The following is a 12,564-nucleotide window of genomic DNA, read 5'->3' on the forward strand; positions in this document are numbered from 1 at the left end:
GTGACGGGCGGCACGCGCCCCGCGGCACGCGCCGCGCACGCGTTACGCATCGCGCAACCGCCACCCCGCGATCTCGCGGCCCGCAGGGCGCGATGCGCCACGCGCGGGCTGCCACGTGCCTCCCGCGCCCCGCGTGATGCCACACGCCCCGCCCCCGTGCACGCGCCCGCCGCCGCCCTCCCCGTGCCCGCGGCCGCCGGTGCAGCGGAGGAGGGAGGGAGGGAGGAGGAAGAAGGAGGAGGAGGCCCGCCGCGATGGACAACACGGGCAAGGAGCGGGAGGCCGTGCAGCTGATGGCGGAGGCCGAGAAGCGGGTGAAGGGCTCTCACTCCTTCCTGCGGGGGCTCTTCGGGTGAGCGGGGCGGGAGGGAGCCGCCGCGGGGGACGCCCGGATTACAAAGCGGGGTGCGCGCGGAGGGAGGGGTTGCAAGAGCGGGGGCGTGTGGGGAGCACGGCGCGCAAAACGCGGGGCTCGCCGTGGGGCGCGGAAGGGGCCGGGGGGGTGCGGGAGGGAGCCGAGCCCTGTGCGTGAGAGCCCGCAGCTCCCGTCCCCGCCGCCTGGCTCCGCCCCCGGCGTAGGTGAGGGTCTCCCTTGGCCTCCACAGCGGGTGGGCTGTGTCAGGGCATTGAGGGGGGCGGGTGGGGTGGAGGGAAACACACACCCCACACCCCCCCCCCGGAGGGTAGCAGGGGTGAGCGCGGCCGGTGGCGCTCCAGCAGCCCCCCCTGGGTGCTGCCTCCCCTGCAGCTCGCACGGGCACAGCGGTGTGATGAGCCCGCTCGGCCTCTGCAGCTCGGGGCGCCTGCCTGTGCCCCCCTCCCTGCGTTCAACCTGCTCTGTGTGTGTGTGTGTGGGGGGGCATCCCCAGGTCCGGCTTCATGGCAGCTGCGCTCATCCCGGATTTATCCCGGTGGGGACTCACCGCTGGTAATCCTCTCGGGGCCGCGGCATCACCGGGGTTCGCCCTGGCAAGGGCTGGCCTCTCCCCTTATCCCGGGGAGCATCCTCCCCCACGGGCTCTGCTCGGGCTGCTGCGAGCGGTGCCAGGGCAAGGCTTGAAGCCCCCCCACATCCTCCTTGAGGCTTTTTTTGCAGCCCCGCGGGGGTGGTTGGGCCAAGCTCGGGGTCTTACAGATGATTTTCTGCCCAGCGGAGACACGGGACCGAGCCTTTGGCTCTCTGCCAAAGAGACCCTCCGGAGGGGATGGGCTTGCTCGAAGGGGCAATACCCCTAGAAAACGGTAAAGCTTCCTTTATACTAGGTCTTTTTTTTTTTTTTCTTTTTTTAAAAGTAGATATTCCTGGGGGTACGAGAGCCGTCCCCAGAAGGGTTTTGGAAAACTAGCAGTTTCAGTCACTTAAATCTCGGCTTTTTTTTTTTTTTTTTTTTTTTATTTTTAAGGAAAGAGCATTTATGGAGTGATGCTCCCATGGAGGCCTTGATGTTTCTAAACAACAGCCTGGAAAAATCTAGTGACTGCGGCCCTAAAAGCAGAAGTTTTAAAAATAAATTCCTGCCCAGCCTCTGGCAGATTAATCGGGAAGGGCGTGCTCCAGGGGCGTAATCCGGCCGGCAAAATTGCTGAAAATCCTTGGAGTGAACCGGCAGAGATTTCGAGAGGCAAATTTCTCATTTTCTTGGGCTAAAAATAGATGCAAGAAAAATCGCTTTTAAAATGGAATGGTGGGTGACTTTGCTCTCGGCATCCTCCTGGTGAAAGGGGGTGCCCAGGCCGCTGAGTGCCCAGCCAAAAGCGTTATCGACAGCCGGGCTTTTTCCTGAAGAGCTCCATTAGCTTGCACACAAGTGCTTTTTTTTTTTTTTTCTTTCTCTATTTTTTAATTGAGATTAAAAAGGCTGAAAACCACCTGGTTTTGGACGTCTGGCAGGGTGTAGCGTTACCTCGCGCTGCCTCCTTTGGCTTTAGTTCACGCAAAAGGCAGCTTTCAAGAGCAAGAAACAGCGGTCCAAAAAAAAAAAAAAAACGCCTGTGCTTAGAAATGAAATGTGGTCAGCTGCCAGAAGAAGGAAGGGCGGGGGGGGGGGGGGGGGAGAGAAAAAAAAAAGGCGATAATAAACGTTGTCACCTCCTGTGCTCCAGCCCTTTCCAGGGCCAGCAGGACTGTGTGCTACGGAGGGCAGTAATGAGCTTGTAGCCATAAGTCCCTGAAGAAATCTGTGTTTAATTAGCTAAAATATTTAACTCCTCTCTCAAAATAAGTTAATCGTTAATCATCCGGTTTGGGGAGCCGAGTTATGCTACTAAACCCCATCAGTTAAGACTTGGGTTGAGCTGTTCTCTTGCTTTGTCTTCCGTACCAGGAGACGTAGAGGTGAAAACCCACCGGCGAGTCGGGGCTTGGTCTCTGAGGTTTATTTCTTGGGACCTGACGAGTGTGCGCCTGTGTGCGTGTTACACAAGCAGCAAGTTGCCTGGCGTCTCTTCGTTTTTGCTTTATGTTCACTAAACGATGCAGTAGTTTGTCGCCTACTGGAGTTTGTTTTTTTGCGGGTATTTTTGCTGAGCGTCTCGTGAGACTTTTAGGAGCCGTCTGCTCCCACCCAAAAAGGAGGGACTCAAGTCAAAGAGCGGATGGGGGCTTGCCTCAGGCTCTCCAAACTCTTCAGGAACTTGCCAAAACCCCAAGCTGCCGTTTCAGGAGTGGGTTTTGCTTGCTTTCCTCTCCCTGCTTTACGCAATGAAAAACTCTGCCTCCCCCTTCTAGCCAGGCCTCAGTTATTCGACGCCTGCCTCCTCCACCTGCTCCCTGTTTGCCGGGGGGGCTTGGGGGGGGATTCTGTTAGGCACTAGCCAAATTTTTCCCCACCTCCACAGTGTGTTGGTAATGAGCTGGTACCCCTCCGGAGAGGCTCTGCTGAGAGTTGGGGGGGAGGGTGCCGGTCCCCCAAATCCAGATGTCCCCTCCCCAGGCAGCGTGATGCTCACCCTGCATTTTAAAATGAGGGTGATCGGCCTCATCAAGCCCAGAGGGGCCGTGCAACACACCAAGCTCTAGTTCAGCTTTCAGCCCCCATTTCAGGGGCAGCGTTTCGTACCAGCACGGTGTTAGGGGCTCTCTCACTGCATTTCAGGGGCAACACCAGGGTGGAGGAAGCCTGCGAAATGTACACCAGGGCTGCCAACATGTTCAAGATCGCCAAAAACTGGAGCGGTGAGTACAGCCCCCGCTGTTGAAGGGGCTGGGCGGAGGGTGGCTGATGCCGGGGTGACCCACGAGTGCCCGAGCATCTTCCGCTGCGAATTATCGCAGCGGAGTTTTCCATCCCAGGCTGTTTCCATGGGGATGGTCCCTGTGGTGATGCAATTCCTCTGCTTTGCCTGGCCCTGCGACGATTTAAGTATTGGGAGAGTGGGCAAAGGAGGGTGCCCTGCGTGTTCCTGATGTTAAATTAGCCTGGGTGCAGTCGACCGTTTTAAAACGAAAGCTCGTAATTCTGCAGGGAAGCCTGCTGAAGGGGTGCTGGCCTGGGTTTGCTCATCAGCAAGGAAATACCTCGGGGTGAGACATCAAATCGGATGGATTTCGAGATCCAAGGGATCCCCCTTGCTGATGCAGTAGATGCAGGGCGCACCCAGTGAGGATGAACACGCGCTGCCAAGGATGAGCCTGCAGGTCCACTGCGCCCTGTGGGGACGGGCTCAACCGCCGGCAGATGAGCAGCTCCTGGACGCAGTTTGGGGTTGTTGCATCTCTCGACCTCTCTGGGTCCTGGGAACGACAGCTTTGCTGTTTTGCATCGATCCCGCTCATTGCTAGGTTGGAGGGGTACATGGGGTCAGCGTGCACTTCTCTTCCAGCTGCAGGAAACGCGTTTTGTCAGGCGGCCAAGCTGCACATGCAGCTGCAGAGCAAACACGACTCGGCCACCAGCTTCGTGGACGCTGGGAATGCCTACAAAAAAGCGGACCCGCAAGGTAAGGGGAGCGAAAGCTGGGATCGTTTCTTGCAAAGCTGCCTAGCAGCGGAGGAGGTGGCGTGCTGAGGCTTTCGGTAGTTGCCAGCTCCGCGGGGCTGTGGATCCTCACTGCACGCTCTTCAAAAGCCATGATACCTCCTGCACTTCTGCTGCGCCAAAGCAGTCCTTCAGATGATGCAAGATAGTCAGCATCATCTTGGTCTGCCGCGTGGACTGGCACGCGCAGGGGTGTTATCTCGAGGCGGTCTCCGGTGCTTTGGCTGTACCAAAGCCTTCGCTGAGCTTTGGTAGGCTGCAGCGCGTTGGTTGTGCAGCGCTGCCCCTAGGCAGCTTCCGTCCTGCTTTAGCTTGACTTTTGGAGACGTGCTCACTTCTGAAGGAGTACTTAAGGCAGGTCTCAGGTCTGGATCGCAGTGGGATCCCTGCCCTCAGCTCCAGCATCCTCCCAGGGAAGAAAACAGGCTGACTTTCGATGGGATGAGGATAAAGGGTCTGGATTCTTTAAACCTGGTCGTAAAGAGCAGGGTTGCGGTTGTGTGGAAGGCCTCTGATTCCCATTACCCTAGCTGGGCGTTTGGAAGCACGCCAACCAACCCGCCAGTCTTCACCGTGCTTTCCGGTGCCGGGGGGCTGAGGGCACTATCTCAGGGCAGGTAACAGTTTTATAATTGTCAGACCCTCAGATTTCCTAGAAAAATGTCAGTCTCTGCGTGTTTATGAGATCGGTATTTTGAATTTTGCTGTGAGGATGCAGCCCGACAAACCTGGGGTATGAGTCATTTATATTTTGCCCGTCCTAATTTTTGACTGTTACCTTTCAGTGCCAGAGTTTTTGCCCGGGTGAATCGGCAGGGCTGGCGGTGGGGTGCGGGTTGTTTGGGGTGGGCGAATCAGAATTAGACGTGCAGGTGCAAAAAATGCGGGGGATGCGACATCTGTAGGTCTTAGGGGTTGAAAATGCCACGTTGGGTTGTTCCAGAGGTACGTACACACATACACGTGCGGGCGGGTGTTTATTGAAGAAGCTGGTTTGCGATCTGATGAAGAGAAATGTTACCAGGATCTGATTTTTGGAGGGGGAGGGGAAGATCTTGGGCTGGGAAGTCTGACGTGCTGGCTGACTTTGTTGTTTTTCCTGAACACTCATGCTGCAGAGGCCATCAACTGCTTAAATGCAGCTATCGATATCTACACCGACATGGTAAGAAGCTGCACTGGCAGCTCGTGGACCGATGTGCTTGTAAGAGATGCAGCTCGGTAAATGCTGTGTGTGCTGGGCGGAGGGGGAGCCCCCATCTCACCTGCAACCTCTGCCTTCTCTAGGGACGATTCACTATTGCTGCCAAGCACCACATCACCATTGCGGAGATCTACGAGGCCGAGCTGGTAGACATTGAAAAGGTGAGGATGCCGGGCGCTGCCGGTACTGCTTTGCAGGTGCTGCAGCGGTGACTGCATTCCCTTCCCTGGCCAGAGCAACGCTGAGCTCAGCGTGGCCGATAAAACCCATCTCCCATCCAGCACCAGGCTTCTCTAGACTCACAGAACGTGTTGGGTTGGAAGGGACCTTTGAAGGTCATCTAATCCAACCCCCTTGCAGTAAGCAGGGACATCTTTAACTAGATCAGGTTGCTCAGAGCCTCATCAGGCCTGGCCTTGAATGTCTCCAGGGATGGGGCCTCCACCACCTCTCTGGGCAGCCTGTTCCAGGGTCTCACCACCCTCACTGTAAAGAACTTCTTCCGAATGTCTAATCTAAACCTGCCCTGCTCTAGTTTAAAGCCATTGCCCCTCGTCCTATCGCTACATGCCCTTGCAAACAGCCCCTCCCCAGCTTTCTTGTAGCCCCCCTCAGGTACTTGAAGACCACTACAAGGTCTCCCCGGAGCCTTCTCTTCTCCAGGCTGAACAACCCCAACTCTCTCAGCCTGTCCTCATAGCAGAGGTGCTCCAGACCTCGCATCATCTTTGTGGCCCTCCTCTGGACCCGCTCCAACAGGTCCATGTCCTTCTTGTGCTGAGGGCTCCAGCGCTGGACACAGCACTCCAGTTCTTTACGTAGGTGCAAGTCACCCGTAACTTGAAGTTAGCGTTAACGGGGTGACCGATGATTTTTCCCAGCGCGGGTGTCTCACGGGGCAGCCCCAGCTCTTTGGTGTGCCGCTCTGCTGAGCAGCAGCATGGCAGCGCTGGCAAAACGCCCAGGTGAGAAACGTTCTCGACTGAAGTGGTGGTTTTTCCCATCTGAAAAGCACTTTGGGAGGTTATGGGGCAGTTTTATAGCTATTTTCTGAGGCGCCCAAAGGAAGCCGCTGTTACTTCTGGTTCACGCTTGAGCGCTGGCCCTCTCTCGTTCCCATAACCAAGGGCCCCGAGCAGGAATCCTGCAGCAGCTCAACTGGCTGCAACTCTTCTGCTTGAAGTTTGCAGAACAAAACCGTATGGTTTCTAGATATTATTTTTCTAGACAATCATTTACTTCCTCAGCTCCACTTCATCGGATCCCATCTATCTCTGTTAACGACTTCAGTGTTGCCTCTCCGCTTGCAGCCCCACGTAAATCAAGCGCTGCTATGCCAGGGCTGTTCTGTTATGCCGTTATTCCATTGTGGGTAACCTGGCAGAAGCCTTGTCGCACCGTGATTATAAGCATTCGTCGTCATTACCTCAAAATTAGCGTCACCTGTGTTAAAGCTGCACTGGAGTTTGGGCCACTTAACAAGTTCACGGTCAAAATTTCCAAGGGCAGCTCCTCGCTCCACCGGAAACCCCGCAGCGCGCTGCGGCCCTGCTCCCTGTGTGGGTGGAATGGAAAAGCCGCTGTGAAGGCGGTCGCTGTACACTGCTCTGACCAAAAATTGTACTTCAAAAGTGGCACTGAAAGAGCAATGTTTCTGTCCCTAGGCGATCGCACACTACGAGCAGGCCGCAGACTATTACAAAGGAGAGGAGTCTAACAGGCAAGTGGTCTTTGTAAAAGAGTCCCCAGCAGGGAAGGTCCGGAGACGGGGATTTGTTTTAGGTGTCCCACATTTCACCTGCCGGCTTCTTCTAAAATGTCCTTTGGTGGGATGCCCAAGTCCTACTTCGATAGGTTTCTGTTTAAGGTTCTCGTCCTGCGTGCAGGCTGGTCTGGTTGGGGATGCCCGTTTGGGGTGCAGACAAAGCACGGAGCAATTGAACACTCTGTGCCGAGTTGAAGGGCTTCGTGCCTTTCCGCGTGTTTTCATTTTGGCTGTTGGAAAGCAAATTCCCTTAATTTGCAGCTTCTGGGTCCCACTTTTATATACGCTAAGCAGTACAGGTAGCGCTTGGAGGTACCAGGGCATGGGTTTGTGTTTCCCCGGGACGCAATTACTTACTTTAACGCTGGTAATTGATTGTAGCTCAGCCAACAAGTGTCTGCTGAAGGTGGCTGCTTACGCCGCGCAGCTGGAGCAGTACCAGAAGGCGATAGAAATCTACGAGCAGGTGAGGACACGTGCTTCGTCCGATGGGGCGAAAATTTCTTGAAAGTGGGTCAGTGTGTCGGTCTCCCAAAATTGCCCTGGCCGAGAAGCTCCTGCTCTTATTTTGGGGCTGATGACGAGGCATGGTTTCCTCCTTCGCTTTCAAGAGTTGCTTTAACTTACTAAAGGCGATTTTCCCCCTGAATTCTCTGGTTTCTAGAGAAAGGCTGGGGAAAGCAGGGGGAAGGAAATCTATAATTACGCTTTTGATCGTATTCACAAATCTGTTTGGCGGGAAGTTTCCTCCCAGTTTTGTGAACTCGATCGCTCTGCCTTTTGTACCAGGTGTTTACCTGGGAATACTTGCAGTTCCGCTTTTCTGCTTCCGGAGGGTGAATATTGGAGCGGGTTTTCACCGAGTCGACTCGCTTTCCCTTTCCTGCGTCAGACAGAACGCAGTGAGGGACCAGCGTGGTACCCCGGACGGGTGCGGTGGCTCCCCGGGAGGACGGGCTGGGTGGATGCGCTCTCGCAGCTGCCTGCGGGTTTCTGACCTCACCTGGGATTCCTTTAAAATCTGCCTGGTTTCCCAAAAGCTTTTTGTACGGACGCCGGCTTTTTTTTTTTTTTTTTCCGTGTGGTCTTTATTCGCATTGTGGCGCTGTGTGTCATTTTAATCAGCTGTCCTGTTTTTAATTCGGTTCTTAATGATGTGGTTTTCTTGCCCGATTCTAACAATAGCTTTTTATGCCTAGGTCGGAACAAACACGATGGATAATCCTTTGCTGAAGTATAGCGCGAAAGAGTATTTCTTCAAAGCCGCTCTGTGCCACTTCATCGTGGATGAGCTGAACGCAAAGGTCAGTGGGCTCAGGGCGGTTATCCCAAACTTTCTGCATCCCTCTTCGTCAGCCTTTTGCCATCTGGGACCCGTTCTTGCGTGCGCAGGGATTTGTCCGGCGGCTGCACGGACTGAAGCTAGAGGTGCCAGAGCGTCGAATTGGATTCACTGTGAATACTTTCCCAAGCTCTCTGTGCGGTTTTAGGACTCGAAGGCAAAAACTGAAATAAAAAGCCAAGCGGTTTGGCGTGAAACGAAATGTAAGGGTTACCTGCTCTCTTTCAGCTTGCGCTTGAGAAATACGAAGAAATGTTCCCAGCGTTCACAGATTCCCGGGAGTGCAAGCTATTGAAAGTGAGTAACGCCAGTATTAAAACAATAGTCATGCTTGAAAACGCGTACTGCCCCTTCCTTTGTGCTTTTTCCCCTCGCTGTAGATGCGGTCATTTAGCCAAATGTTTTAGAGGGCATCAGGCTTCACTTTGCGGTGGGTTTGTACCGCACCTATGGAAGTAGCAGTGGCAGAACGATGATTATTCTGGCTAACTTAAAAAAAAAAAAAACCAAACCTATTTCTGTGTTCACGGCGGGTGGTTTGACTAGGTTGTCAAAGGTGCCGCTGCTGGACACGTGGGTGCCCCGCTGTGTGGCTGCAGAGGTCCCCTCTCTCCTGGGGAGGGACGAGATGCCCGCGCATCAGGAACATGTGATAACAGGTTCTTTTCAAATTTTTCATGGTGTTTTCCTAGAAACTGCTGGAAGCCCATGAGGAGCAAAACTGCGAGGCGTACACCGAGGCAGTAAGTAGTCACAAATTCGCTAAGGCGTGCTCACGGATGGCTGGTTGTTCCTTTTTTTTTTTTTTTTTTTTTTTTTTTTTTTAAATCTTTTTGGGGTGCGCGTGCTGTTAAATGCTGGGTAACTGGTTGCCCGAGCTCCACGTGCTGCCGCTGAGTCTGCTGGGGCGAAACACCGGGTGCTTCACGGCTGAACCGTCCTGCCGTGAAACGACCCGCAGGAGAGAGGGGCGTTTATCAGAGTTGCTTCCAGCCCGTGCTCTAGCGAGTCCCAAACTCAATACTTTAAAATGATTAGTTTATCATTGAGAGTCAAGTAAAGGTCCTGCCTGGTTTTGCTCCAGCTCCCTTCTGTGTTTTAACAGTGCGCTTAAAGCGCTCTGTGTGATTTTTGGATAGATAACGTTTTTATTCTATTTTACCTCTTTTTCTTCTGGGAAGACCGGAAATTTTAAAAGATGGGTACTTCAAGTGCTGCAGAATGCTTCTTTTGCAGCAGTCTCATTTGCTTCCTAATATCTCGAACCGTTTGTTTTTTTTTCCTAATAGGTTAAAGAATTCGATTCGATATCGCGGTTGGATCAGTGGCTTACAACCATGTTGCTTCGCATCAAAAAGTCGATCCAAGGAGAAGGAGACGGGGACCTGAAGTGAATCATTCGTGGTATTTGTGGCATGCAGCCTAAGCAATCTGTTCTTGTGTTAACAGCCAAGGACCACTGTGGGATACGTGATAAAATACCTAGCTTGATTCTGTTGCTTACAAATCCAATGACTTGTGTTGTTTCTTTAGTATCCTGCTCTTTGTCGTGACAACGTGGGTAGATGAGAGGCGATGCTCTGGGTATCACTGGCAGATCTTTTGGAGGCGAAAGAAGCCCTTCTGGCAGAAGCCCTTTCTTGGTTTTGTTAGCTGTGAACCTAAAGTCCGCACTGGCCGCCACTATTTTTTCCCTGCTGTTGTGTCTTAAGGCTCAGTACCATTGATTCCAGCATGTGAATATTTTGTCCACGCCAGTGCAGGACAAATAATTGCTTCTGAGCTGTTGCTGTGTTGTTACCATTTTCTGTTTCTAAATGGACCTCTGTCAGATGCGCTTGGACCTTGTTGGTTTGTTGGTGTTTTGTTGTTTTTCTTTGGTTGTTTTTTTTTTTTTTTTTTTTTGAAAAAAGGGTTGAGCTTTTCCAATGGTGCTAGTGAAAGGCTTTGTGACTCTCATAGACAGCGCGCATGTGTGTGCATACATCCTACGCAGCTACACGTGCGCACGTGTAGATACAGAATACTTCACGACCTAGTGCTGAAAGCATCACGCGTTAGGGGATAGGACCGCTTAGATTGGCGTCAGCCCCCCAAAGTCGTCGCTAGTAGACACAGTTAATGGTGTATTTTGTATTTCAGATCTTAAATATAAAATGTAAGGTTCTTCTATATTTTCTTGGATCTATTTTTCCACTTAACTTTATTTTGTGGTGCATCCCATCCCTCCTACCCCTCAAGATGACGTGACCCGAGTAATAATCTATTTTTCTAACTTTTCATTTACGCGAATTCCTGCTGCTGTCTCTTCTGGAGGTCTTCTGTGCGTGCCGGGCGGTACCCCTTAGTTTCTGCCCTCTCCGCTGTTGGCAACGCCGCCTCGTTCTTGTGACGTACGAAGGCGTCGCCCGAGCCTTGATGTTGTACAGAAACCTTGTTTTAGTCGTCTGGGTGACAGATGAATGGCGCTTGCTTTGAAAAGGCGTAGACACGTTTAAAAACCTCCTGCGGTAATTTTAGAAATGTGTTTTAAAACGTCTGCCCCCAGGGCTCTTCCGTGCAATGCTCTGTTTAACCGGAGGCGATTAAGCCACCTACCTGCTAGTCCACGTCTATACATTAAGGACGACTGGGGAATCCTATGCAATTTGCCAGTTGTCAGTATTTCTCTGTTAACGAAGCGATTTTCAGCTGCGCTACTGACACGTAAAGAACGGAAAATTAATTAAAGTAATTGCTTTATTTGGCACGACCGCTGTTTAAGCGGGTCCTTTTTTCCATAGCCAGCGCAGGAATAGCGCAGTAGCCCCCGGCAGGCAGCTTGGGTGGGCACTGCTGCCCAGCGTGGGCTCGGGCCCTCGTTTCTCGTGGTGAAACGATTGTCTCTGGCAACCAAAACGCCGGCTTTTGCGCTTCTCTTCAGTTTGCTTTAAATCGAGATAGTTGAGGCAAACGGCAAACACGGCTTGGCTTATTGGTGTAAGGGGTTTAGTTCCGTTAAAGTGGTACTTTAGCTCTACCACTGGCTTATGAAAAAGAAAAGCAAAATAGGCTCCTGCTCCATGCCAACTTGTTTTTTTTTTTTTCTCCTCTAACTGCTCGGACTGGTCACTTATTTTCCATAGACTAGTCTCTGCCTTGTAACTTGAAAGAAAAGCTGTGCAGAACTGGCAAGGCGAGCGCATTAAAAAAGCCTGGATGGACGTTGCTTGTTCTTCCAGGCGACTTCAGTTTCTTCACTTCTCGGATGTGTTTTTAAAGCTACTGCTCGTGATCAACCTCTGTCCGCAACAAACCCATCGCTTTACCTTAGACCACCACGTATCGCATACGTCTTTCCACAAACCTGGCAAAGAGATGCTTTAAATTCCATTTAGGTTGTGGTCCTGGCCTGGGTCCACCCGAGAGGCTCTGAGGGATGGGTGCGCACCTCAGCTCATCAGGCACAAGGACCAGCTGACGCTTTCTGAGGGTGTCCTGTTCCCGTACCAGCGTCCTTCACGTGCTTGTGCCACCTCCACTAGGCAGAGAAAATACCGGGTCTGGGAAGCAGCTAGCGCGGCAGGTAGGTAATCTGATTGCCAAAGCTGGATTAGCCGCAGGCGTGCTCTCCGTTTGGACGAGAGGGCCCAAAGATGTAACTGCTGCCGAACTTACCTGTGCTAAAAGGATGGGGTTGGAACAGATTTTAACTCACCTGTTTCGTTAGTGAGCAAAGACCCATCGTATTGCGAGTTTTTGTCTTGATTTATAGCCAACGCCTTTGAGCCTCGGGCAGGGGAAACACAGGCCTGTGAGGTTTACTTTTCCTAGCATCACACAGAACCGAGGCGAGCATTTTATGCCTTTTTTTTGTTCACTTTTCCAGTCGTCGGTATTATGCACAGTTGTGATAAGATGCATATGGAGCTGGTGGACCAGAAGACCGTACCCATGGGGTTGTGTGGTCTGTTACTACGCTCTGGATTAATATCATTAAAATACAAATGTTAATTCTTTCTAAGTAGGCTACAGCATGTCCTCCAGTGTATCAGTGGTAAATTGTGACCGTTTTGAAATGACAATCTGCCACTCCGCTGTATTTCCCCCCCCCCAGTACACAACTCTGTACTATGAAAACTTATTAATGAAATGGCCTTAGCAAGAATATAATGTTTTGTGTGAATCCATACATTAATAAAGTGAAAATCATGAATGTTAAGTCGTGATAAGTGTTCTTTCCTGGGAAAGGCAAAAAGGCAGGCAAAAAGCTAGCGCCTGACGTAAAGCCGCAGGG

The 12,564-nt window shown here is 52.2% G+C and overlaps 1 protein-coding gene across 1 annotated transcript; it reads left to right on the forward strand.

Annotated features, from left to right (window-relative positions):
* The first annotated feature begins 9 nt into the window (after nt 1-9).
* On the forward strand, nt 10-9,960 carry NAPB (NSF attachment protein beta). The gene is made up of 11 exons (XM_063327936.1): nt 10-352; nt 3,096-3,175; nt 3,823-3,939; nt 5,096-5,142; nt 5,265-5,342; nt 6,846-6,901; nt 7,328-7,412; nt 8,146-8,250; nt 8,517-8,585; nt 8,981-9,031; nt 9,578-9,960. The coding sequence occupies exons 1-11, from the start codon at nt 255-257 to the stop codon at nt 9,680-9,682; spliced, it is 891 nt and encodes a 296-aa protein (XP_063184006.1). The 5' UTR covers nt 10-254; the 3' UTR covers nt 9,683-9,960.
* Nucleotides 9,961-12,564: the final 2,604 nt, after the last annotated feature.

This window comes from Chroicocephalus ridibundus, chromosome 3 (assembly GCF_963924245.1).
Source record: "Chroicocephalus ridibundus chromosome 3, bChrRid1.1, whole genome shotgun sequence".
NCBI lineage: Eukaryota > Metazoa > Chordata > Aves > Charadriiformes > Laridae > Chroicocephalus > Chroicocephalus ridibundus.

Coding starts and splice junctions, on each gene's coding strand:
- NAPB (XM_063327936.1), top strand. CDS start 255: ATGGACAACACGGGCAAGGAGCGGGAGGCCGTGCAGCTGATGGCGGAG. Junction 3,176..3,822: donor GATCGCCAAAAACTGGAGCG/GTGAGTACAGCC, acceptor CTTCTCTTCCAG/CTGCAGGAAACGCGTTTTGT. Junction 8,586..8,980: donor GGGAGTGCAAGCTATTGAAA/GTGAGTAACGCC, acceptor GTGTTTTCCTAG/AAACTGCTGGAAGCCCATGA.